General features: G+C 37.4%; 1 protein-coding gene across 3 annotated transcripts in view; it reads left to right on the top strand.

Moving 5' to 3' along the window:
- Positions 1–27,741, top strand: part of cdh12.L (cadherin 12, type 2 (N-cadherin 2) L homeolog) — a 579,800-nt gene that overhangs the window by 532,306 nt on the left and 19,753 nt on the right. For all 3 annotated transcript variants that reach the window (XM_041566243.1, XM_041566242.1, XM_018266856.2), the window contains 3 exons: positions 13,525–13,712; positions 18,775–19,028; positions 23,118–23,254. In XM_041566243.1, the coding sequence (XP_041422177.1) occupies positions 13,525–13,712; positions 18,775–19,028; positions 23,118–23,254 (579 nt within the window). The remainder of the gene's footprint in view (positions 1–13,524; positions 13,713–18,774; positions 19,029–23,117; positions 23,255–27,741) is intronic.

Below are 27,741 nucleotides of genomic sequence, written 5' to 3'. Positions count from 1 at the left end.
AGCATAACAGCACCCCAAACACCAACCAACAACCACAAAACACACACAAACTGGCTGGCACCACTCTCACATTGGTATTGAGAGAAACCAGGTACTCTAGTAGTGAAAGGGTTAATGTAATTGGAACACTCACTTCCTACCAGCACTCAAAATGTTAACTAGCATACAGAGACACTAGTGTTTTCATTCAGCATGCAGAGGTGTAAGGCTCACAATTACACTCTGTCAGGCTAGGTTTGTTTAGAGCACCAAAGACAAACTTATTAAGTTATATTTTTAATATTATAAAAGATATAATAGTGAAATTAACAAAAAGTTTTTACAAAAAGAGACATATATTCAATAAATCATACAGATTATAAAATAAAAGGGAAAACATAGAAATCTATACTTTTACTTTTGGTCCGGAGGCAAGGGGAACAAAACGGATGAACTTCCAACAGCAATTGGTCCTCCTAAGTAAATTCCATTCTTAGTCAGAAAAGCTGACTATTTATCAGTGATTTCAGGGGCATCAGGTAACTGCACACTCCCTCCCCACTTCCTCAGGAAAGCAAGGGGGCGTGACTTAGCAGGACATAGATTGAGTTTTTTATTTCTGTGAGAAGGAATTGGACAAAGAATATAATGACCATAACTCCTTATAGGAACATAGGAGCCAGATGATATTATATTTATTGGTTATTAATTCTCTCCTGGATTCCATAGATACTAAACATCAATACTGTGTGACCTGCCCCTGCCCATATTTTCACATCTGATATACAGAGTACTAAACCTAGTCATGTTTGGACTCATCTGAAAGCTGAAATCACCTAGAACCCATCACCAGTTTTTTATACTGTTGGTACAACAGGTCTGGGTTCTGTGAGGAAAAATATGTTTGATGATATGTTCTACGTGACCTTCACTTCACCTGAGAGGGGCTTTGCTGGATTTTTAAGTTCTCCCTCATGGGCTTTCCCCCCTCCACATGGAATGGCTCTTATCAGCCAGGGCTTTCTAGAAGTGCATCATATGGTGTGACCCCCGTTACAAATGGCTGACTGAAGAGAGGCCTGTTATGTGTCTCATCTAGGTGAAGAAATGTTTTTTCATGATACCTTGGCCTATTTTAATAACTATTACAGGCCTGTATCTACAACTGAACAGTTTGCTGTCTACCCGGTGCCAGGGTTCGGCATGTGGTTAATCAGGTAGACAAATTATTGGGTGGGGCTGAACATGACCCAACTGTCTTAGTGCATATCGGTATTAATGACAAAATGAATGGTAGATGGAAGACCTTAAAGAGTGATTTCAGGGTTCTAGGCTCTAAGATCAAGGGAAGGTCTTCCAATGTAATTTTTCTGAAATTTTGCCAGTGCCATGTGCAAGTTTAGGAAGACAGCGGGAGCTTTGGAAACTAAATGTGTCGCTCAAATCTTGGTGTAGGAAGGAAGAGTTTGAGTTCCTAGAGCACTGGGTTGATTTTTCCTTGGGGTACAACCTATACAGTAGTTACGGTTTGCACTTTAATAGAAGGGGGTTCATTGTGCTAGGGGGAAAGAATGGCTAAGAGGTTGGAAGTGTGTTTAAACTAGGCAAGGGGGATGAGATAAAAAAAATTATGAGGAAGCTAGGGTAGAAGGGGCAGTGGGTTCAGTAAGGGGTCATGGGGGAGGAGTGAAGGGGGCAAATAGTTTACCAGCTAAGGAGGTCCCTCTGTTACAAGGAAAACAGAATAATACTAACTTAACATATAATTCTCCACTAAGTAATGCAAATTTCAAAAGTAAAAGTAGTAACTCCGATGTATGCTGGCAAATGCACAGAGTTTGCACAGAGCTTGACCTAGAATTGATTGCATGCTTTAAAAATTATGATATAATTGGTATCACTGAGACCTGGTGGGATGAAACACATGAGACTGGACTGTGAATTTAAATGGTTACACCCTTTTAGGAGGGACAGAGGGGTTAAAAAGGGTGGAGGAGTGTGTTTGTATGTAGAGCCTGAATTAAAGCCATGTGCTAAAGAAATAACCATTGCTGGCACTGGTGAGGGAGTGAATCCCTCTGGGTAGAGAATTTGACTGGGAAAAAGGTTACAAAGAAAATTATCATTGGTGTATGCTATAAACCACCTCGTATAAGTGACGAGTATGAAGTCCAGCTACTCTTGCAGATACAAGTGGCTTCACAGCTGGGTCAAGTTATGGGTGACTTCAATTATCCAGACATTGACTGGGGTAAAGAGGTTGCCAAGACAGAAAAAGCTAGTAGGTTTGTAAATATGCTGAATGACAACTTTTTATTCCAGCTCGTTCAAGAACCTACTAGGAATAACTCTCTTTGGGTCCTTGTAATAACTAATAATACTGAACTCATCTCTAGCATTTGTACGGGTGAGCATTTAGGAAATAGTGAGCATAACATGGTCTCCTTTGAAATTCTGTTGCAGAAGCAATTCTATAAGGGAGTAACAAAAACACAACATTTCAGACGTGCAAACTGTGACAGTATAAGGGCATCTCTGCAACATATTAAGTGGGAAATGCTTTTCACAGGGTTAAACACAGAACAAAAATGGGAAGTCTTTAAAATGCTGCTTAATAAATATACATGTCAGTATATACCCCTTGTAAGCAAGGAACGTTGTTGCAAAGCAAAACCTTTTTGGTTCAATAGAAGTGTTGGTGTTGAGGTTGTTAAGAAAAGGCATGCTTTTATGACTTTCAAGTTAGCTGGGACAGCCAAATCATTTATAAGGTACAAGGAGGCAAATACATCATGCAAAAAAAGGCAAACTAAAATTGATATGGAAAATGATACTGCAGCAAGCAGTAAAAATAATCCAAATTATTTTTTAAATATGTTAAAACTGTAAAAAAATGAAGCAGAAAGGGGTGGGACCTGGTTGATGAAAAAAAGTGCAGATTCTGAACTGGTTCCTCATACACAAATCGCTAGCGATGGTGTAAATTAACCATCGCTAGCGTAACTTTGCTTCGCTTAGCGAATCAACGCTAGGGCAACTTCGCAACCTCACGCTACCCCTGAGCGCAACTTCGGATTTTAGTGAAATTGTGGAACGCTGGCGAAACTATGAATCTTAGTGAATGTCCCACATAGTATTTGTACCTGGATAGAGAACTGGCTAAAAAGATAGACTGCAAAGAGTGGTGGTAAATGGAACATTTTCTAATTTGACCAGTGTTGTTAGTGGAGTACCACAGGGCTCTGTACTAGGTCCCCCAAATTGTTTATTAATGACCTGGAGATGGGCATTGAAAGTACTGTTTCTATTTTTGCAGATGATACTAAATTGTGAAGAACTATAGGTTCCATGCAGGATGCTGCCACTTTGCAGAGTGATTTGTCTAAGTTGGGAAACTGGGCAGCAAACTGGAAAATGAGGTTCAATGTTAATAAATGCAAGGTTACACACTTTGCCAAAAATAATATAAATGCAAGTTATACATTAAATGGCAGTGTGTTGGGAGTTCCTTTAAATGAGAAGAATCTTGGGTTTTTGTAGATAACAAGTTGTCTAATTCTGGGCAGTGTCATTCTGTGGCTACTAAAGCAAATAAAGTTCTGTCTTGCATATACAATATGGCCTCATCTGGAGTATGCAGTGCAGTTTTGGACTCCAGTCCTTAAGAGGGATATAAATGAGCTGGAGAGAGTGCAAAGACGTGCAACTAAATTGGTTAGAGTGATGGAAGACTTAAATTATAAGGATAGACTGTCAAGGTTGGGGTTGTTTTCTCTGGAAAAAAGGCCAAACAACGGCAAAGTTTCGCTAGCGTTAACTCGGCAAGCAAAACGAAGTTGCGCTCGTGTTGACAAATTTGCATATGGTCTATCTCCTTCACTAGTGAATTTACGCCAGCGCCCGTTAGTAAATTGACGTCACGTTGGCGTTAGTTACTTTGTAAATTTGTCCCTATGGCTGGTGGAGGAGTACAACAAGAAAAAAACAAAAATATATATGGTGTAGTATTTTTATTTAAACTCATTCACCACTTGGGCAACTTTGGGCACATTTCACTATATTTGTGCAAGTGGTTAATGAGTATAATTAAAAAATACTACAGCATATATATGTTTGTTTTTTCTTGTACTCCTCCACCAGTCATAAAGTGCAAATCATTATTAGATATTTGTTCTGATACAACGGAGAGACTATATTAAGATTGGCAGAAGAAAGAAGACTGAGAGTTGTAGTAACCTCAATTGTTATTTGTATGTAATGCTACTGTTCCACCTTGCACTTTTTTAGTTGTTTTAAACATATCAGCATATGAACATAGGTCTGCTTTGTGCGTTTCACCCTGCCGTTATATCTTTCCCCATGTGCCTTTTAGATTATATCACTGGCCAATAGATTTGAGCACTTTCACTGACACCTGTATGGTTGCCTAGCAACAGATTTTGGCGCCATTTCAAGGCTTTATTACCTCTGGGGGGTTGTGGGTGCTGGATGTTTGTTTGTTTTTGCTCCTGACGAAGATCCCTGTGGGGGATCGAAACGTTGAGGCTTAATAATAAAACATTTTTTGTTTTTTCACTAAAACCCTGTGAGTGCCGCAATCCTTTTTCACTATACATATATATATATATATATATATATATATATATATATATATATATATATATATATATATATATATATATATATATATATATATATATATATATATATATATATATATATATATATATATATACTGTGAAAGGCTTTAGCACACACTTCAAAAGTTACATACCTGGGTGCAGTTCAGAAATCAAATATCCAAAGGCAGAAAAAGCTGAAGCACACCAGGATTTTCTTCAAAAAGATAAAGCATTTATTACATCAACGTTTCGGCCCTCGCATGGAGCCTTTATCAAGATGATGAAGACTTTATCTTGATAAAGGCTCCATGCGAGGGCCGAAACGTTGATGTAATAAATGCTTTATCTTTTGAAGAAAATCCTGGTGGTGTGCTTCAGCTTTTTCTGCCTATATATATATATATATATATATATATATATATATATATACTGAACTTCCTGCACCAGCCTAAAGGTTCAATATCTCTGTAGTATTAATGATCCAGGCCTGCACAGGAGCTCCGCATCTTGGATTTTGTTAGGTGCTGTGATTCAGCAGAAAAGAAGATGGGGAACTACTGGAGGCATCTTTGGAGTTACAGATCATCACTACTTAAGGGCTGTGGTCACCTTGGGCTGGTGCAGAATCTGTGCAATATTTCTAGTCTACTTCTTTGTTAAAATTTAGTTCTTCTAAAGATTGTTTAAAGTGTATGTGTATATTCTCGTTGATGCATATTACAAAATCTAGACTTCAATTAGAATTGTTATATAAACCCAGACTTTCACATCTGGATTAATTCCTCTTCTGAATTACTTCTCCTTCAGATGCAGAGGTTTATTAATCATTATTAAATTACCACTAAAAGCCCCCAGTATATTTGTATGCATAACAATAATAAAGAATTCTCCTAGAATCTGTGCAGAAGGATTTTAGGTTAGAATCTAATCAAGCAATATCTATGGGTTGTAACATTCTGCACTTTCCTTTTTCCCAAGTCCAGTTGCAGAATGTACAAAGAAAAGAAATGATATGTTAAGATAGGTGAAGCCCAACAGACAGCAATTGCACATATACAGAAATGAGCCATTGACTAAGATTACGGTCTCCCATTAAGCGCTGCCTTTGTATCCAGATGTCATGTAATTTCAAACTATTATTTTAATAAAAATACCATAAAAAATATGCATATGAGTATAAGATGAAGTTTGCTTGCAAAGGTTAGTTTCCCATTTAGAAAACAACATCATTCTAATTTTGCTATGCAGAGATTTTTGATAAACATGCAACTTGTAGTACAAGTAGTAGAAGAAATCAGTATGGGGTGGGAGTAATCCTGTTGGTTCATAAAGCTTTATATAAAGCTGTAGGAGAGCATTTTAAAGCTGCTTACCCTTGTGATAAAAAGTGTTTTGTAGACACCAAGAATTACAGGGGGCCAGTTGTGAGATAATTGCTAAATTGTATAAATAAATCATTATGCCCTCTAACTTAGGGTTCATAACCTCATAAATATATATCTGTTATGAGAAGAACAAATGTTGCATATTTATAAAAAATACTTGTAAGGAGGGGGCGTGGCTTGCCGAGGAGACGCATGGCTGCTTGAGAGCAGAGCTCTGCGATCAGACTCACCGTTCCAGACGTTTGCACGGTCGGATCATGGGCAAATTACAGAAAATGAAAGCGGATAGGGAGAGGACACCAGCCAAAAAGTCCTCCGCCGGTTCCAGCGATATTGCACCACTTTTTTTGAAAAGGAAAACGGAGCGCTCCCATTCCAAGATGGCGCCCGCAGCTGCAGACTGTGAGGAAGAAGCTGACTCCTGTGCTGAACCTTCAGAGCAAGGCAGCGATATTGAAGGTGAGGCAGACCTACGCTCTTATATTGCACATTTACCCTCCAAAAACGATATTAAAGAGATGTTAAGGGAGGTTACCTCTACTATTAAAGAGGAGTTGCAGGACATTAAAAGAGATATATCTGCCTTAGCCTCACGAACGGAGGATATTGAAGCTAATGTCTGTAAACAATCCTCTAATCAGAAAGCAATTTTCTCACACATTAAAAAACAAGATACAGTTATCTGTGAGCTCCAGCGACAACTTGAAGATCAAGAAAATAGGAGCAGGAGGAACAATATTAGAGTGAGAGGGATCCCTGAGGAAGTGCAGTCAGAGGGAATTCGCCATGCTTTAATACAGATTTTCAATGGCATCTTAGACAGAGACGCCGTCACTGACACAAAAATTGAGCGAGCCCACAGAGTGCAAAAACCCAAGGCCGCCCCGCTTAATGCTCCGAGAGACATTCTCTGCTGCCTCCACAGCTTCTATATTAAAGAAGAAATTTTGGCAAAGGCAAGGGAGAGTAACAATCTCACCTATGAGGACAAAAGCATTAAATTGTTTCAAGACCTCTCCAGAACAACCCTGTTTAAGCGGAAATCACTTAAACCCCTCACTGACATGCTCCGAGAGAGAAATATCCCTTACAGATGGGGTTACCCCTTCTCACTCACCGCTAGCAAAGATGGGAATATGGCCTCCATTCGATACCCAGTTGATATCGACCTGTTTTTCAAAAAGTTCCATTTGCCTACGGTGGATTTACCTGGATGGTTTCCTGATCCTGTTCACATCCCCGAACTAGACTTCAACTTACAAGGGGAATGGTCGGAAACTGCGAATCCTAAGAGAACACCAAGAACACCGAGAACCCCTAAAGAGAGAAGAAGATTTACTCAGGATTGAGAGCTGCACTTCTGTTCAGGCAATGGCCGAAGAACACAGCTAAGTTCTGCACTACCAGCTGGGCACTACACTGCTATCCTTTTTGGACTCATTCCTGGACTGTTTCCTGGACTGAATTACCCTTTGCTAAGTATGAAACACTTTTTTCAAATTTGGGTTACCACTAAGTACCCTATTTATTGCTCAAGGATATAGATTTCCTGATCTGTATAAAGTCCCAAATGTTCTAGGTTTACTATGTTCCACTTATGTTTGTGTGAATTATATATCTCCTTTTGTCTACATTTCCCTCCTCTCCCCACTCTCTTCACTCATCAGATATTTCTATCGTAAAAGATTAAGGTTCGAACCTGTTCCACCATATCTTATAACTTACCTTTTCTTTTAGCTGGATCGGCAAAAACGGAGTCGGTCACCTATAGGGTACTATCTTTTGCCGTTATGGTTCTCCACCCCAGGCCAACTACCCCCCAGATACAGGTGTCTTACACCCTAGCCGCTCTGATTCCAACCCAGCATCGGGGCCTCTACCCCTTTAAGTCTGCTGCGGCTTATTCTTCCCCCCCACAAATATTTGTACTTCCCCAGTTCTACCTACAACTACTCCCCCCACTTTGTCCCCAAACCCCCTGTTGTTTCCCCATGCAAGCTGACAACGAGTGTAAGCATTTTATCACTGGACTTACTATCTGTACTACAAAATGTCTATGCAAGATAGTTTAAATATAGAATGTACTGTATTATCATTTAATGTTAACGGTATGAACGAACCGGTGAAGAGGGCACAAGTTCTTAGGGAATGTAAACGAAGCAATGCCAGAATTGTTATGTTGCAAGAATCTCACTTTAAGGAAGGCCATCTTCCTAAATTAAACATTAGCTTATACCCTCATATATATCTTAGTAATAATCCAATCAAAAAAGCACTTGGAGTGATTACTCTAATCCACAAAGACTTGCCTTTTCAATATATTGACTCTGTGGTGGATAATGAAGGTAGATATATTATCCTAAAATGCAAACTAGCTAGTCAGACCTGTACCCTAGCCAACGTATATGTTCCCAATTCCGGTCAGGCCCAATACATTAGAAGTTTTTTGAAGGTATTAGAGGATTTCAGTGATGGCATGATTATCTTGGGAGGTGATTTCAATCTGACTCTCAATCCTCACACTGACTCATCATCTAAAAAGTGTAATGCTTCACATGTATGCCTTAAAGAAGTGAAGCAACAACTAAGAGATTTGTCCCTCATTGATATTTGGAAAGTATTGAACCCTTCAAAAAGAGACTTCACTCATTTCTCTAAAACACATAATGTTTATTCAAGAATAGACTATATTTTTATTTCACATCATTGGATTCAGTTTTTTACCCATGCATATATCAGTACAGCTTTATTATCCGATCATGCACCAGTTATCACAAAATTCTTTATTCCACACACCGTAAAACGAGAGTTTAATTGGAAATTTAATGACTCGATCATTCACAACGCAGATAGGAAGGAAGTTGTTAGCGGTTGGATCAAAGAGATAACCGGTCTGAACAAATCCTCTGAGTCAAACCCATCCTTAGTCTGGGAAACCTTGAAGTGCGTTCTCCGGGGTAGGCTTATTTCCTTCGGGAGTAAACTAAAAAAAGAAAGAAATAGGGAGATTAATAGCCTAATTCAAGAAATAACGGATCTAGAACAGCAGCATAAAGCTACAGTAGAGATAGAAACCCTAGATAACTTAGACAGAAAAAGGTTGCAACTCAAAACTTTACTGGATTCGAGAGTGAATAAGGCCTACTTATGCTGTAAACAAAAGTTTCACGAGTTTAATGATAAATGCAATAAGCACTTTGCAGGAATCCTTAAAAAATTACAACCTCAGTCCCATATTTTTTCGATAAAAGACAAGAATAATACTATTCTGCACAGCACAGAAAGTATTGCGGAAGCGTTCCAACATTATTACCAATCCCTTTACAAATTAAAGAACCTTCCCCCATCTGAGGCTCTTATGGAGAAAATGGATCAATTTATATCACAAGCAAAACTGCCAACTTCACAAGAGCAGGCCACCTCCCTAGACGGCCCGTTCACTATTAAAGAAATTGAAGATGGCATTATGTCCTTAAAGAATGGGAAGAGCCCGGGGCCGGATGGCTTCACCGCCCTTTATTATAAAGCCTTTAAAGAGGACCTAGCCCCTCTACTCTTAGAATATTATAATTACATTTCTAATGAGAATTTGTTTTACCCTCAGGCACAAGAAGCCCACATTACTGTAATCCAAAAACCAGGGAAGGACCCCCAACAATGTTCTAGTTACAGACCCATCTCATTGATCAACATTGATATGAAAATATATGCTAAAATACTGGGTAATAGAATTAAAAAGTATTTACCAAACTTGATACATCCAGACCAAGCGGGGTTTGTGCCTGGGAGAGAGGGGAAGGACAATACGGCCAAAATTGTTTCCATAGTTAAACATGTACAAGATAAAGGCATTCCTAGCTTACTACTCACTACAGACGCTGAGAAAGCCTTCAATAGAGTGTCTTGGAACTTCTTAGATAAGACCTTGGAGGGGTTTGGATTCGGGGAAAAAATAAGGTATAGAATCATGGCACTTTACAACTGTCCTTCTGCCAGAATAAAGATTAATGGAACCCTCTCTCCTAAGGTACAAATCCTTAATAGTACACGACAGGGCTGCCCACTTTCCCCGATTCTGTTTGTATTGGTTATGGAGACTCTTTTGGCACACATAAGACTTTGCCCAGATATATCAGGCCCGTTGATTTCTGGGACTGAATATAAATGTGTGGCATTCGCTGACGATTTGCTTCTATGTGTGACTAAACCTACCATATCTCTCCCTAACATCCTTAGCCTAATGAACAATTTTGGTGAACTTTCAAACTTTAAAGTTAACCTTAATAAGTCGGAGATTCTTAACATAAATATTAGAACCCCCTTAATCAAAGGACTAAAGGACAGTTTTCCTTTTAAGTGGGCCAATCCTTATATTAATTACCTCGGTGTGAATATTCAAGCCAATTTAGGCAAAGCATATGAGGATAACTATTTACCTTTGACGAGGTCTCTCAAAACTTTGCTGGATAATTGGGGTAAGCTTCAACTTTCAATGTTGGGAAGGATACAGGCCGTAAAAATGATTTTCCTCCCTAAACTTCTTTACCTATTCCAGGTACTCCCTATACACCTCCCTAGATCCTTCTTCACCTCACTCAAATCATTGATCATAAAATTTGTATGGAAAGGGAAAAATCCAAGGCTCAAATATAATCTACTTATTTTACCCAAAGATAAAGGTGGACTGAATTTACCAGACCCTTATCTTTATTACTTAGCAACACACCTAACTCGTATATATTCTTGGACCAAGGATAAGAGCAAGAAGGCCTGGTGCACTTTGGAACAATCCACGACCCCTATCCCCCTAGTAAATCTCCTCTGGTTAGCTGATAGGGAAGCTCCTAGAGATGTCCTCAATCATCCCTTGATTTCAGCCACCCTTAAAACGTGGCACAGGAATAGGGAGAAATATTGCTTAACTGCATCTCCCTATCTGTTGGCCCCTCTACAAAACAACCCTATGTTTACCCCTGGGATGGAAAAAGGCGCTTTTAGCAGGTGGGGTCATAAAGATGGCAGGGAAACAAGGTTAAAGGAAAAGGAACAAATTAATTTCGCTGGCTGACATACAAAAGTGCTGGGGATCCCACCCTAGGGATATATGGAACTATAATCAACTGTATGGGTTCATGAAACCTTTACTCTCGGGGGACTGGACTAGACAGTTTACTCCCTGGGAAAAGGTACTTACAACCAATTTGGATAAACCTAGAATGATCTCCCTAACTTATAAGCTTTTACTTAATGCATTCCCTAGGACTGCCCAAGCCTTCCACTCTGGCTGGGAAAGAGAATTACAGGTGAAAATTTCAGAACACCAATGGACTCAAATTTTTAATACCGTACATAATTCGTCAAGAGCCTCAAAAGCCACCGAAGCTTTTTACAAATTGATAACTCGGTGGCATTATACACCAGTACGTCTTAAAAAATGTTTCCATCAAGTTCAGATTTGTGCTGGAGATGTAACTCCGAAGTAGGGTCACACTCTCACATTTGGCTATCTTGCCCAATTTTGAAAAGGTTCTGGAAGGCTATACTGGAAGCTGTTAATAGAGTAACAGGAGAGGAAATTTTACTGGAAAATCGCTCACTGATCCTCCTGAATCTACCAGAGAATCAGGCGGCTAAACCTCTCAGCCCCCTAACATTGCACCTTCTTCAAGCGGCAAAAGCCCTCATACCAGTGAAATGGAAGGACGCCACTCCCCCCACTTTTAAAGAATGGGTCTCTAGGGTTGAGGAGATTAGGAAGTTAGAGGAACTGACATATATTATACAGAATAATAGCTCTAAATATTGGAAAGTCTGGTCACCCTGGATAATAGATCTCAACCAACTAGCCAAATCAAGTTAGTTCCACTTTCCCTTTCCTCTGTAACCTTGCATTTACAGTCTGGTTCCCTTTCTATTGCTAAACTCTACTAGACAAGGCTCCTGATCTTGGTTCACGGTTCACGGTTTACGAACTCTCACATCCATGATGAAGGAATGACCATGCCTTTATTCCTGTTCCATAGACAACTCACGTAACGGGTATTATTGTTCTAGATGTGACTCGTTTTCTATGCTTGCTTGATGATTCTGTATGTGACATGACCATATATGCTTGCATTTCCCTCCTCCCCTCCCCTCTTCTTTCTGTACCCCTACCTTCCTCCCCTTTGTTTGAAAATCAATAAACAGAGAATTTACAAAAAAAAAATACTTGTAAGGAGCAAGAAAAATGTCTTAATTGTAATCAGGACTGGGTCAAGGTATTTTGACACCCCAGGCAAAGGATTCAATCTGTGCCTCCCCCCACCTGGTCCACCATTCATATTGCCCCCTGTACCCAGTAGCTGCCAAGAGGGAGGTGGGGAATGTTTCTGCTCATACTATGAATCACAGGCAAGAGGGGGTTGGAACAGGCTGTTTATTAAATTGAAAAACTATCAAAGGCCAAGCAAACCAGGGTTAAAAAAAAGAAAATAAATAACCCCCTTAAAAGTGTGCCACCCATACCAATAAGATCTCTGAATGTATTGCCTATCTGATGATATCAATGGGAGAGTGTCACTACTATGTGTCAGACATAACTTTTGTAAAATTGCTGTCTGTCAATTCATGGCCAGAACATCATCTGATTTGTTCTTTTTACTAATTTATTTAATCTGAATGGTCAATGGTAGATCGTTAGACTGAAAGAATGATCTTTCATCTCACAAAGAATAAACTATGTGCATTTATGGCCAGTTTGAGGGGAAATAAAGTGAGCCAGTTCTTCTTTGATCAATGAAAAAAGGCATAGTGTATCACGCCAGGAAGCCTGAAGTAGACCACTTCAGCAGGACACCCAGGCAGTGCTGGGCAGTGTTGTTGGTCATGCATTTAAGCATTGGTGTATCTATATCTGAAGCAGACCCCCACGGGGGGACCTGGGGGGCAGGAGGGGCCAGAGCACTGTATCTGTTTCCATTATGGTTGCAGGGAGTGGGGGGTGCAGATCCATGGAATGCAGGAGTTGGCAGAGGTGAGGCCTGGGTAGGAGTCCATGTGTGCTGGGCCACTCTGTGGGGGGGGGCAAAGCAGACTAGTTATGCCACTGAATTTAAGGCTCCAATTCCATTGCATGTCCATTCACTTTGCCTAATGAGATACAAATGCAATTCCTAGCATTGGGGGTTTTTCTATTCCCTTTTATATATTGTTTGCATATTTAATGAATGGCCTTTGTAATATTTCCTTTTTGTATATGTACAGTACCTTCATGGAAAAACACTTCATTTAAGTGCACTAATGATCCTTGAAATGTATTTTTATTAAAAGGAGATGCAGGTATCATTACACACATAAATACATAGGTATTTTAAGTGTGTGGATCTTCAATATAAATGACATATCATCTTTTTATTAAAATATTTTTTTCACATTCTGTTGTTCCACAATGTACTGATAATATTGATAATTCCAGATGGCAAATGCCATCAACGAAGCAGTTAACTATTGTGCCTTTATCTTGCCCAATGTGTCTCTATTGCTTATTTAATTTGCAGGTATATTTCACTTAAAAGTACCAGAGGCTTCTCCAGTCAGATCGCCAATTGGAAGAATACGTGCCGTTGATCCTGATTTTGGAAGAAATGCAGAAATTGAATACAGCATTGTTCCGGGGGATGGAGGAAATCTGTTTGATATCAAAACAGATGATAACACACAAGAAGGGATTATTTTTCTTAGAAAGGTAAGGTTTTCACATGATAATTGGCATCAGCTTCTAAATTCTAGAAGATTCTGTAAAATAATATGTTGACAAAGATATGCCATTTTCATTTGTTTAATGTGTACTTACATGTTATAGAATGGACAACTCTAAGCAACTTTTCAATTGGTTGACATTATTTATTTTTTTGTAGTTTTTAAATTATTTGCTTTTATCTGACTCTTTGCAGCTTTCAAATGGGGTTCACTGACCCCATCTAAAAAAAAAATGCTTTGTTATTGCTACTTTTTTACTTTTTTTGGTGAAAATGCAAACTGGAGAGTTGCAAAGTAAAAAGCTAAATAACTCAAAAACCAAAAATAATAAAAAATTAAACCAATTGCAAATTGGCTTAGAATATCACTCTCTACATCATATTAAAACAACTCAAAATATGAAAAGCCTGTTTAGCCAATTAGATAAAATTCAGAAAAATATCACTCATTAGATGGTACAGTTATGGGATGAGTTATCCGGAAACCAGTTATCCAGAAAACTCTGAATTGTGGAATGTCCATCTCCCATAGACTCCATTTTTTCCAAATAATCCAAATTTATCTGTAATAATAAAACAGTATCTTGTACATGATCCAAACTAAGATATAATTTATCCTTATTGAAATCAAAACCAGCCTATTGGGTTTATCTAATGTTTACATGATTTTCTAGTAGACTTAAGGTACGAAGATCCAAATTACAGAAACAGGTCCCATACCTGCACTAAATCAAATATTTAATAAGGAGGAATTTTTTTAAAATGATTTCTAAACTCAGCTATGCTGATTAGGCAAGAACTTTAAAAATGACATCATTAAACTGTACAAACATATTTAAGGAATTTTACCAGTGAATTTTTCATTGGGACAGCAACGAGTGCCAAATTGGCAAATCTCTCCTGTTTCTCCCAGAAATTTGCAAAATGGTGAAAATTGCAAAACATATTGAAGTCAGTGAGAGTTTATATGAATTGACTTTTTCCAAGCCACACAACTTTTTCTTTTTTACAATACGTTGGATTCTTTTTTTTTTTTTTTTTTGAGCCAAAACAGGACAGATTCTCCCATCACTAGTTATGCGATTCATGCTGCATAAGTTGTCTTGCAATTGTTACTAATGAATTACCATAATTGTCATCAAATATAGACAAAATTGTCACAATTTTTTGAACAACCCAGAGAGTGGTGCTATGTGAAACAAAGCCAGAAATTGTATAGTGAGCAGAAAAAAAATTGTACTGGGGAAGAATTATACAATTATATACTGTAATAATACAAATAATAATAATATTACAAATGTGTTATTGGTGAATTAAGATTAATATTTTTGAAAATAATTGTAGTGATGGGCGAATTTCTCCCATTTCGCTTTGCCGAAAAATTCAGCGACTTTTCGGACGCGTGTCCAAAATTATTTTGACGGTGGTGAATTTTCATTCAGGGCAGGAGAAGGGGAAGGGGAAGATAAGGAGTAAGGGGAGAGGACAGGGAAGATGTGCAGACGGGGGCAATCAGAGCCAGCTTAGGGGTGCTTGGATAGTAAATACAGCCCTGATCACATCCCTCTTTTGCCTGCCCCTAGTTCAAACCATGTTTACAAGAATTTCATCTCGAGGTACAGAATAATGGGTTGTCATTATGGCTCATGTACTGTTGATGTCCAACTTAGAACATTCTAAAGATATTTGTTCATAAACATATTAAAGGGCCACCTATCTAAAATATAGCATGTAGACTGACATGTTATAATCAAATTTCATATGATCACACACTCATATACAAGCTGTATTACAATATAAAAGGCACTTATTTACTGACAAGCAGGATATTAAGATAAAGCCTGGAGAGTAATTAACCTTGTCCCTGACTTGCATTCATAAGCTGTTAAATGTTCAATGTATTTCTATGTAAATAACAGCTTTACTGACAGTAGCTTTTTATGTAGTTGTTTCCCTGTTAGCATTTTCAGAGATGATTAAAAAATCCCATATGGAGTCCTGGGTTTTCTCTAAGCAACAGAACAATTTGCAAATTAATTTATCTTATTAATTGCTTATGCCACATAAAAAGCCAATTTATCGAATTCATTATTTAACCATGAGGGACTTTATCTATTGCACTCTATGTTTCATAACCAGGAGACACTGCTCTGATTAAAAGTAAGTGCCAAGTGGAACCATTAAATACTCATAAAAAAACTTCCTTGTGCTGTATATACACGAAACAGCAGCCACTGCAAATGTATAGAAAAAAATTATTGTTTCTTTGCAGATATGTCCAGCTGAGCTTAAAAGCACATGATTAAAACTCTTTAAAAAATGTTATTATAGAATAGCAGGATGTAAAAAAATGTAAGTAGTCTTACATAGAACCACTTGAGGGCAGTGGAGGATTTTCTGATCATCACAAAAAAAAAATCAGAATCTAAAGCATTTATAAAACAAATCTGTGTGGATTAAAAAACATGGAGGAGGTTTGGTAAACATTATTGCCGAAAAGGCAGTTTGATGACAATTAAAATTAAAAAAATAGCCAATTTCCATGCCACTTGTTTTGAAATTCATAATAAACAGCAATTAATTAAAAAACTTAAAAGCTAAGGGGCCTATTTACTAACATTTGGATTTCACAAACTGTATTTTTTAAAAAAGAGATTTATTAAAGGAAAACTATACCCCAAACAATGTAGGTCTCTATTAAAATATATTGCATAAAACATCTCAAATGTAAAACCCAGCCTTATGTAAATAAACCATTTTCATAAAAATATAAATATAACATGAGTCAATTAATGGAAAAAGTTCCATCTTTTACTCCAGTTACAGTTAGAGCTGCAGTATTTCTTGTAAGGTGATCTTTGAGGCAGCACTCAGACCACTATAAAATTGTGGTTCCAGGTAAGAGATGTTTAATCGACCACTTTATATGATATAAAGTATCTTTTGCTTAAGTATTCATTTTAGGGATAACGTTTTAAAAAAAAAATTAATGGGAGCTGCGCTGATTCTATTGGACCTTTTTTTAGCAATTCAAATTCAAATTGTCCAAAAAACAAAAATTTTTTGTATTTTCTTGCTCATTGTTAAAGGGGTTATTCACTTTACAAACACTTTTTCAGTTCACTTGTTTTCTGACCCATCTCCATAAATAAAGACTTTTTCAATTACTTTCTATTTTCTATGTGTGACCATTTTTCTAATATTGACGTGTAAATCTTATTTTTTACCATCTAAAGTAGCTCTGGGAGGGGGGTCGCAGATTCGCTAAACTGTTCTAAATTGATACATTTAGCTGATACATTTCTTATCTTTGTCCCTGAGCAAAATCCCTCAATTTCATTAAAGGGGAACTCCGGGTTCCAAACCAAAATTTGATAAAGAGGCCCACATAACACAGAAAGCCCTAATATTCCCATCACATATTCCCCCTTTTCTATGGTGAAATCCAGCTCTTTAATGGTTCTTCTCTTTCTGCATAATTTGAAATTCTGGCAGGGAAGGAGGGACTAAGCACTGATGTTACAAATTGTAACAACTTCTCTACAGCTTACAGACAGCATGGGACTACATAACCCACAATGCATTGCTCTGTGATGTTGTGGGGTTTGGAGGATGTAGGTTGAGGACATCTGGCTGTTGATACAAAGTAGTCAGCCAGCTCAGTAAAGTAGTCAGATAGATTAACAGGATAGCAGTGGTCTAGGCTTAGGGTATTGTTCCAAAACATTAAAAATCATGAAAAATCTGCATTATTTTTTAATTGATGTATACTGCAAAGTTGCTTGAAATTATGTTTAATTTTCAAAAGGCTGAAGTTATTTTTTTTTAAAGACAGCTATTAGAATCGATACAATAGTTGCTAATATTTCAGATAAACTCCTGAGATATGTATCAACTAAATGTTTCAAAATTGCAACAGTTAGAATCTGCACCTGAATTACTGAGCTGCCAGATTGAAACATCACAGACAGGAACATTAAACTTTAAATTTAGATAAAAAATAAAAAATGGTATTTCTGGAGAACAATCTAAAAACAACTCAACTGAAAAACTGTTTCAACTGTTTCTTACTTTATTTATTTGGATATTTTAATAAATGTCATGGCATTCGTGGTTTTAGAGAAAATTAGTTTAATTGTGATTAATTGTTAATTTGTGCATTAGACCAAACAAACAGCTACACTGAATGCTGGAGAGTGACACACCCCTCCAGATCAGCTGCAGCCAGCCAACCAGTTCAAGCAAAGGTTGCTACAAAGTATTAAAACGTAACATTTAATTTAAACCGTTTAAAAAGTCTTATTAGTTTGACCACACCAGCACACACACTCACAACGTGGAAAACAACACTACGCCGTGCGGGACCTTGTCCCTAAAAAACACACATTTAAAATCTCATCACGTAGGTAGGAAAGGTGGTGGGTATACAGAAAGTATTTAGTCACCGGTTTAAATACCCATTATCAGCGAAAACGCGTAGGGTGGCGTAGGTGGAAGGTGGTGTGAATAGCTCCCACTCTTCCCAACGTAGCTAGGTAGAACTCGGCTGGGGGAAGGGTGTAAGGGTGGGAACCAATACTACTTTCTTGGTGACATACTGATGATTGCACCTTGGAGCAGCTATTTGATAATGGGTATTTAAACCGGTGACTAAATACTTTCTGTATACCCACCACCTTTCCTACCTACGTGATGAGATTTTAAATGTGTGTTTTTTAGGGACAAGGTCCCGCACGGCGTAGTGTTGTTTTCCACGTTGTGAGTGTGGGTGCTGGTGTGGTCAAACTAATAAGACTTTTTAAATGGTTTAAATTAAATGTTACGTTTTAATACTTTGTAGCAACCTTTGCTTGAACTGGTTGGCTGGCTGCAGCTGATCTGGAGGGGTGTGTCACTCTCCAGCATTCAGTGTAGCTGTTTGTTTGGTCTGTTTAGGCTCATTTAGAGCATTACCAACCTGCGAGCTAAAGGCTACAACTCAATCTTACAGGCTCTGACTATTCTCTTTTCCTAATTTGTGCATTACCCAAATATTTTTCATTTTTATAGACACTTGACTTTGAGACCAAGAAAGCATATACATTTAAAGTAGAAGCCACCAATGTTCATCTGGACCACCGTTTCAACTCTGTTGGGCCATTTAAAGACATCGCTACTGTGAAAATAAATGTTTTAGATGTTGATGAACCTCCCATTTTCAGCAAACCTTTCTATACGATGGAAGTGTACGAGGACACCCCCACTGGCACAATTATAGGAGCTGTAACAGCACAAGACCTTGATATTGGAGCCAGTCCAGTTCGGTAAGTAACAATGCAATAATGTATAAATTATGCAATCCAAAAAACAGATTGTTTTGCATAATGAAAGAAAATATAATTCAAAGCAACTTTCAAACATGCATTTGCAAATGTAACAGATGAATGGAAAAAAGAAGGTAGATAACCAGACCTGTGGGCAGGTTTGGAATCTGTTCTATAAAATACAAAGTTTGATATATCCTGTTGTAACTGTAAGGCATAGCGTGCACCACCTTAATAGGAATTCATGTTAAGTACTACTTGTTTGACATTTGCTAAAGAACTCAGTTATCCTGAACCCATTATTCAGAAAGCTCTAAATTATAGGATGGCAATCTCCCAAAGACTCAATTTTAATTAAATTATTTTTCTTTTCTCTATAAAAAAAATACATTGTACCAATACCAATGCATTCCTAATCTCTATATATAATTCCTAAAATATTGCATATAACATTCTAGTATTCTGCTGGAATATCAGATATTGATTCCAGATAACTTCAGAATGAGTGAGATCTAACTGTACAATGGAGAACAGCTGTGTCCACAAGAGGTATATTAGTTGTGGACATACTAGCACCTTTAAAAAAATCCTCCCTTTTTGCTTAAATAGGAGTTAATAACACATGGCATTTGTCCACATATAGTTGGGGCTGCTTCTCATGCTTTAGTTTATACATAATTATGCCATCTCTAATGTAATATCCAACACAATATACTCGTGCTATTAATTATATGTGAAAGTGTTTATGTATCTATTGTTATATAGATCTTGTATCTTATAATTAATATCATAAAACTATTTGCTTTGAGAATCAAATTCAGCTCAACATCCAAAACACAGATTTTAAAGACATTGCTAGAAATTGCAGTATATTATTGTTTTTTTTTTGTTTTATTAAGTATTTTTCAACAACAAAAAATTTGTACAAGCATCTGCGTAGACATTGATGTACAGAAAGAAGTGGTTTGATAACATCAGTTTATATTCAATATATTCAATTAACATCAACCATTAATTGCCAATCAATAAGCTCATGAATGCTTATGGGTTTCCTGCATATGTTTACATATTAGGAAGATGTGTGAGTCCTTTGATATTGGTTTATGGTGGCGTCTACCCAGAAGTGCCGCTACATCATACCACAATGGTTGGATGATAGGAGAGAACGAAAAAATATGGGGTACCTACTTCCAACATAGTGGAGAATGGTTAATGAAGAAGGAATTAAACTTAGCTGGTGTGTGGTAAAAACACATTGGGGTTTTGTTTTGTTTAAAACAAAGTACCATTTTCTTACCATTGGTCCACATGTAGGTCCAATCTGATCCTCAGAGATTGAGGTAGTATAGCGTCCCATTTATTCATATATGGGTGTCTGGAAAGTGTATCTCTTTGAGGGTCATTGAGAATTTTCGAAATCCTCGATATAAGACCTTTCATTTTAAGTCCTGATTTTGCAAGGCTCTCAAAGGACTGGTTAATGAGCTGTTGCTCCATTGCAGTAAAATTTGGTGAAGAGCCTAAGCTGTAGAAATTCAAAGAATAAAAAGGTTCCTTGAGGGACTTTTTCTGTGAGTTCTTTGAATGTGAAAATCTCTTGAAAGTGAGTTGAATCAGAAAGAAAGTGGATTGATCAGATCTCTCACCAAAAATTGGGGTTGTTAAGAAACAACAGATGTTTCTAGACTAGGATGTTTCGAGACTAAGGAGGACAGTTTAGGTTATTGCCTATTCCAAAGGGTTAACATATTGTTTGTTGAGGAGAGTAGCATGGATACGTCCATTGAGACCATGTGGACCATTTTTGTAATAAAAGTTTCACTTGGCAAATCAGAGGGGTAAAATTATGTATATAGAGTTCAGTATATTTAAGTGTTAGGAACACAGGAGGGTAACTGGCAGATTGGAGCCTAAATGCTGAGTAACGCGGGAAACACACAAATGGGGCTAGATGAGATGCAGAAGGCATGTTAATGAATAGGTCAGAATAGTGAAATTGTCTGTAATTAGCTCAGTTCAAGTGTCCTCTTTAGGGCAACTAGTTAGGTATGACTTTAGGTTTGTGTGTGGGATTGGCCTGCCCTTGAGGAAACCATGTACTGTATGGGTAAAAAATATGTGTATATACAGTAGTTTGTAGTAATTGTTAGGTAAGCTACCAGGGCCTGAAGTTTTCCCACGTGGGCATGTTCTTAAGTGTGAAGGCCAGTTCCTCTAAAGTTATATATTCATTTAAAGCTTGTCTAACTTCCTCTGATAATTTGGGAAATCCTGCTTCTGTGAGGAAATTGGACAATAAGTCTAGGTCAGTATATTGAATAGTTTGTAAATTGTATAGCTGAGAAAACAATATTCAATATTTGATGATAAGAGAGTTGCCCGGAAGGTGTTTGTATGGAGCAGATCCTTGCCTTTGTTTAGTGTTCTCTTAATTTCCTAGCCAATAGGGCCAATGTTGTTTATCTCGTTTGTAATAACACTTTTGCTTTGTATAGCCTTTTCTACTGTCGTATGTTGAAGTGAGGATAAATCTTTTCTGTTGTCTAATATCTGTGTTAAAATTGGTCATCAATGGTTTTTTGGTATATTTGGTATGGAACTAGGCTTTAAGGGTAGATTGTTTGAGGAGAGACAGGTTTTCCTTTGTGTTGAGATGGCTATATTATGGTGACCTTATGATCTTTCCACAAAGTAGATAAAGATTGAACTGATCCCTTGTTAAACTGGAAATATTCCTTAAGTGCTGATTCTATTTGTTGGAATGCTTCTGGATCATGTACAGTAACAGTGTCTCATGAAAGGAGTTTAGAAAGTTCTAATTTCAATATTATTGGGGAATGATTGGACCAAGTAATCATAAGGATTTCTTCTGATTCTTCAGAGTACTGTGTAGTGTAGAACGAATTGTGAAATAAAAAAAATCTATGTGAGAGTGAACTTTGTGTACTGGGGAATAGGAAGTAAATTGGTTGTCTGTTAGGTGACTGATTCTCCACTAATCAAAAAAGGAAAACTGTCTCACTAATTTCCTAAATTCTTTAGATCAATTATGTGCTGAATGGTCAGGGGATGTGTGTGTCCTGTTTTTAATTTGCAACAAAAAGTAGATTTAAATCACCTCATATGATCTGGTTATTATATACAGAGCACTTGGTAAGTAGCATGTTTAAGAATCTAATTTGGCTTCTGTTAGGGTAGTAAGCATTTACTATTGGTATTGGTGTTTCCATGAATTTACCTAGCAAAAAATGTAACTCACATTTGGGTCACAAAAAGGCTGGCTGTTAAGGGACAATCCTTACGTAAAAGGATAGTTTTTTGTAGATTTGAAGCATAATATGCAATGATAGTGTTTGAACAGAAGCTTATAAGAGTAGTCTCAATTAAAATGTGTTTCTTGGATTAAAGCTATGTCAGCCTTTTGATTTTTAATTTCCTTTAGGACTAAAAGCTTGGTAATGCTGTTTAGTCCTTAACTGAGATTAATTTAGCCATGTCTTGCCAAGAGGATATGAGGGGGATGAGTTCATGTCGACCAGACTCTTTGTATCAGAGTAACAAAATAGCAAGGTAAATAATAAGTAGCCCAATAGTCTTACATCAAGTCTTAATCTGTCAATGTCATCTATAATACTTTGGTTGTGCCATACCATTGCCATTAAGTATGTTTCTACATTTGTAGAAATAATGTTGGTGTTAGATGAAAACAGAACAAATTGTTGTGAACAGCCAGAACTAAACATTAATAACAATTATAAACTTCACCAGTTGTGGGGTAAGCAAGAGACATCCAGCTCCTCAAGTCAGGGCCCAGGGTAGTATCTAACCACCAAGTTAGTCTTGTTGTTAAAGAATAGTTTCTGTGGGTATTTTGGTAATGAAAAAACAGGTGTTTTGGGATCAGGAGGTTTTAAGCTAGACTTCTGCAGACGTATTTTATATTATTATTGGTAAGCAATATCTACTGAATTAGAAAATGTCCTAAAATAATAAACCAACTCCCCTGCTTTCAAATATTAAAAGTTTCATTTTTATTACCTGAGAATTACAATTATCTGTCAATTTTTTTTTTATCTTTTACTCCTTTAGATATTCTATTGATGCCAAGTTTGATGCTGACAACAACTTTGTAGTAGATGCTAATGAGGGAACAGTGGCAACACATGCATTGCTGGATAGAGAAAGTGTTTCACAATTTAACATATCTATTATTGCAAGTAAAGTTAGTAAGTATATTTTCAACTATATAAATAACTCTATATAAATACAGCATATTCACTTTTGTGGGCTTATAAAAAAAAAAAAAAAGCAAAATTCAAAGAAACTCCAATACAATGTCATCTCAGTCAACCTTAATTTTCAATGACTAGCAATTTCTTTTCAAGTTTTTTTGCACATAAATCTTGAAAATTTGCTTTTTCAGAAAGTTGAATTCTCGATTATGGTTACAAAAAAATCGAATCACGGTAAAAATGTAACTGTTCATAATGGGAATATTTATCAATATGCTAGATTGCATGTTTTTTGCAAGATAATCACAGAAAAGATTTTCTAATACTGTATATTTGAATTTGATTTTTTAATTTGAAATGTATGCAGTATAAGCTGCCAAGTTTCTAGAGATGTTTACTGGAGATGAGCTAAAGCATTAAAGGGGTGCTGATGTTCATTACTTTTAGACTTTTTGAATCAAGATTTACAGCCTCGTTGAAAATTACATTTCTATTTGACCCTTTTTTCATGATTAGAAACAATTAACCCATTTGAGTTTCAGAAGTTTTTCTACTTGAACATTGATAAATGGGCCACTAAGGGACAGATTTATTAATATTTACATTCACAATTCCTGTTTTGAAAAATAATAAACATATTGTAAGGATTTAAATGGTAGCATGGAAAAAGAAAATGCAACATATGCCCTTTCCTGGTTTTTCAACTACAAAATTTCAATTGCATTACTGATTGGTTGTTGCCAGAGAGCAACACTGAGTATAATTTTCTTGGGAGCCTTTGCTTGACAGCTCATAGAGATTCATATTTGGCAGGAAAGACTTGATGACTGCAGTATTTCTGTTCCCAAGGGTAATTTCAAAACAGAAAATACAAACATTTGTTAATATGGGCCATAGATCTATGGCTAATTACCTATATTAAAATTGTCAGTAAGAAATGTGGTGTAGAAACAAAGCTTATCAGGTTCATGTCAGTTGAGAGTATACCCATTTTACACCCTAGCTTACACCTATATCTTCAGCCAATTGATCATAATTAATATAGACCCAATGTCTATATTATTACTACTATTATTTTTCTTTATTTATATAAAGTCAACACATTTATGCAGCTCTTTACAGAGATTATACATCATTTACATCTATCTCTGCCCCAGTCAAGCTTTCAGTCTAAGGGTCTGGTCACAAGGGCAGATTCGGGGAGATTAGTCGACAGGTGACAAATCTCCTCTTCGTCGCGGTGACTAATCACCCCATCTACCTTCCCCTGCCTTCCGCCGATTAAAATGTAAATTGCTTCATTTTCCGAAGTCACCTGTAATTGGCTCAAGGGGAAACTTCGGGCGACTTCGGAAAACTAAGCACTCTGTGTGTCTGCCCCCAGGCAATTTCCATTTTAGCCGACAGAAGGCAGGGGAAGGCAGATCAGGGAGATTAGTCACAGCGAAGAAGAGGAGATTTGTCACCTGGTGACTAATCAATATGAATCTGCCCATGTGGCCAGGCCCTAAGGTATCCCCATATTTTTTTCTCCACCTTGATTTTATTCCTTTTTGCTTGATCAATGTCAAGAATTCTTTATCTATAACAGAATCACTATAGCTTCATTGTATTGTGTCTAAAAAAAAGGAAAAAATAAACTTGCTATGATTACCAACTATGCCCCTTTTACTTTCCTTTCACACATCCTTTAATTACTTGCTTAAGGTGTTTTAAAGGTCATAAAAGCAGTCCCTTTAGACCTCTTTATCTATCCGAGAGCAAAGGTCAGAGTCATGAGTGGTAAACTGACAGAACAGCACATATGCTTCTTGATAGACAATATAAACGATTAGTGTTATTGAAAAAATGTCCCTCTTGTCCTTTGTGTCATTGAAGAATTTATAGGCTATTATCAGTTAAAGTAAGAAATGACAGTTCTACTACCACTCAGTTGGGATATGCACTGCAATCAGTGTTATCGTTTTAGGGCTAAATGCTAGTAAGAACATTCAGAATGAAGTATTCTTAAAGGAAGATAAATGTATGCATAAAATATATGCATAAAAGAAAGACTGCAAGGGACACAAGGAAAAGCAATATGATCCCATTTTCCATTTACACTGAAAAGTGAGTTTTTTTAATACTAAATTTATTTCAAACATTTATATCATATGAGGAGAGAAGATTGTTTCTGGTTTTAACACATTCTATGAAGAAATGTCCTCCAAAATTTTAGTATGACTATGTTGGCAATGTAATGCACATTTTTTGTGCCTGTGAAAATGTGTACTAAAATAGCTAGTAGAACCCTAAGGGGCATATTTATTATTAAGCATAGCTCGCAATCATAGCAATCTTTGTAAGAAAATATGAAAGCGGTCCTTATCTTGCTTGTGTTTTCTTGCATCTATTGTTTTTTCCCTTGATATGGAAATTTTTTTTAAAAAAATTCAATGTTTTTCAAAAACAAGTTTGGGAAAACAATTGATGCAAAAAAAAAACATGAATAAGATTAAGATCTCTCACAAGTACCACACACACGTGCAATTTTAACACATAACATTCGATTGCTTGCTTTCATAATTCCAAATTAAGTTAACAGTTTAAACTTGTTGAATGATACGTTTACTTATCAACGGTTGAACCATGACAGGTTTATTATTATTATTATTATTATTTTTAACATGTATTTACATAGCGCCAACATATTGCGTAGCACTGTAAAGTAAATGTGATTATACATCATATGAATTACATACATAGAACATATGGAGTAACAAACATCACAATCAAAACAGGTACAAAAAGGTGAGGAAGGCCCTATGCATAGGCATACAGTCTAAAAGGGAAGGGAGTAATACACAAGGTGTGGGAGTGGGCAAGATCGAATTAAGTGGGTGAGAAATGTGGTATTGTATGTGGTGTTGCGTTTGGTAGTTAAGCAGAGTGAGGGTAGGCTTCTCGAAAGAAGTGTGTTTTCAGAGATTTCTTGAAAGCAGAAAGGTTGGGAGAAAGTCAGACAGACCGTGGGAGAGCGTTCCAGAGGAGGGGTGCAGCCCTTGCAAAGTCTTGAATGCGAGCATGTGAGGAGGTAATGAGAGAAGAGTTGAGTAGCAGGTCAGTAGAGGAGCATAGTAAGCGATTGGGTGAGTATATAGAGATGAGTTCAGAGATGTAGGGTGGGGCAGAGTTATGAAGTGCTTTGAAAGTCAGTGTCATTAATTTGAATTTGATTCTGAAAGGTAACGGAAGCCAGTGCAGGGATTGACAGAATGGCGAGGCGGTGGAGGAGCGGTTGCTGAGGTGTATGAGCCTCGCAGCAGTGTTCATTATGGATTGGAGAGGTGACAGTCTCTGGAGGAGGAGGCCAATTAAAAGAGAGTTACAGTAGTCTAGACGCGATATGACGAGAGAGTGAATAAGAATTTCGGCAGCGTCTTGGGTGATAAATGATCATATTTTGGATATGTTCCTTAGGTGGAAGTGACATGATTTAATAAGTGACTGGATATTAGGAGTGAATGACAGGGCAGAATCTAGGATAACCCCAAGGCACCGGGCCTGGGGAGAGGGGGTGATAGTGGAATTGTTAACTATGATGGGTATTTCCGGGATGTTACTGGTGTTAGTTGGAGGAAAGAGAACCATTTCAGTTTTAGAGAGGTTGCTACATCCAGGTAGAGATAGCGGACAGGCAGGAGGAGACGCGAGTTAGGAGTTCTGGGTTGAGATCAGGAGATGAGAGATAGATCTGCGTATCGGCAGCATAGAGGTGTTAGTGGAAACCATACAAATTTATTAATTTGCAGAGGGAGGAAGTATAGAGGGAGAATAGTAATGGTCCAAGGACAGAGCCTTGAAGAACTCCAACAGAAAGAGGTAGGGGAGAAGATGATACTCCATTGTAGGAGACACTGAAGGAACGATTGGTGATTTAAGAAGAGAACCAGGACAGGGGTTTGTCACGAAGGCCAAGCGACTGGAGGGACTGGAGGAGGAGAGGGTGATCAACAGTGTCAAATGTGGCTGAGAGATCAAGCAGTATTAGTAGTGAGAAATGATTGTTGGCTTTAGCGGTTAAAAGGTCATTAGTTAGTCGAGTCAGGGCAGTTTCCGTGGAGTGTTGTGGCTTAAAACCAGATTGTAGGGGGTCCAGCAGGTTATTGTCAGAGAGGAATGAGGTTAGTCGGTTGTAGACTAGGCACTCAAGTAGTTTAGAGATGAAAGGAAGCAGAGAGATAGGTCGGAGGTTGTCAAGATTGGAGGGATCAAGAGAGGGTTTTTTTCAGAATGGGAGTGACAAGAGCATGTTTTAGTTGAGAAGGAAACAGTCCAGTTGAGAGCGAAAGATTAAATAGGTGAGTTAAGGCTTTGGTTAGACAAGGATTGGTATTGCGGAGAAGTTTTGAGGGAATTGGATCAAGCGGGCAGGTGGTAAGGTGAGAAGAGGCCAAAAGCTTTGAGACTTCCTCATCAGTGACAGGGGTGAAGGAGCACAG

The sequence above is a fragment of the Xenopus laevis genome, chromosome 6L, assembly GCF_017654675.1.
Source record: "Xenopus laevis strain J_2021 chromosome 6L, Xenopus_laevis_v10.1, whole genome shotgun sequence".
Lineage (NCBI taxonomy): Eukaryota > Metazoa > Chordata > Amphibia > Anura > Pipidae > Xenopus > Xenopus laevis.
Note: the sequence above shows the minus strand (reverse complement) of the source record. Positions and strands in the feature narration are given on the sequence as shown.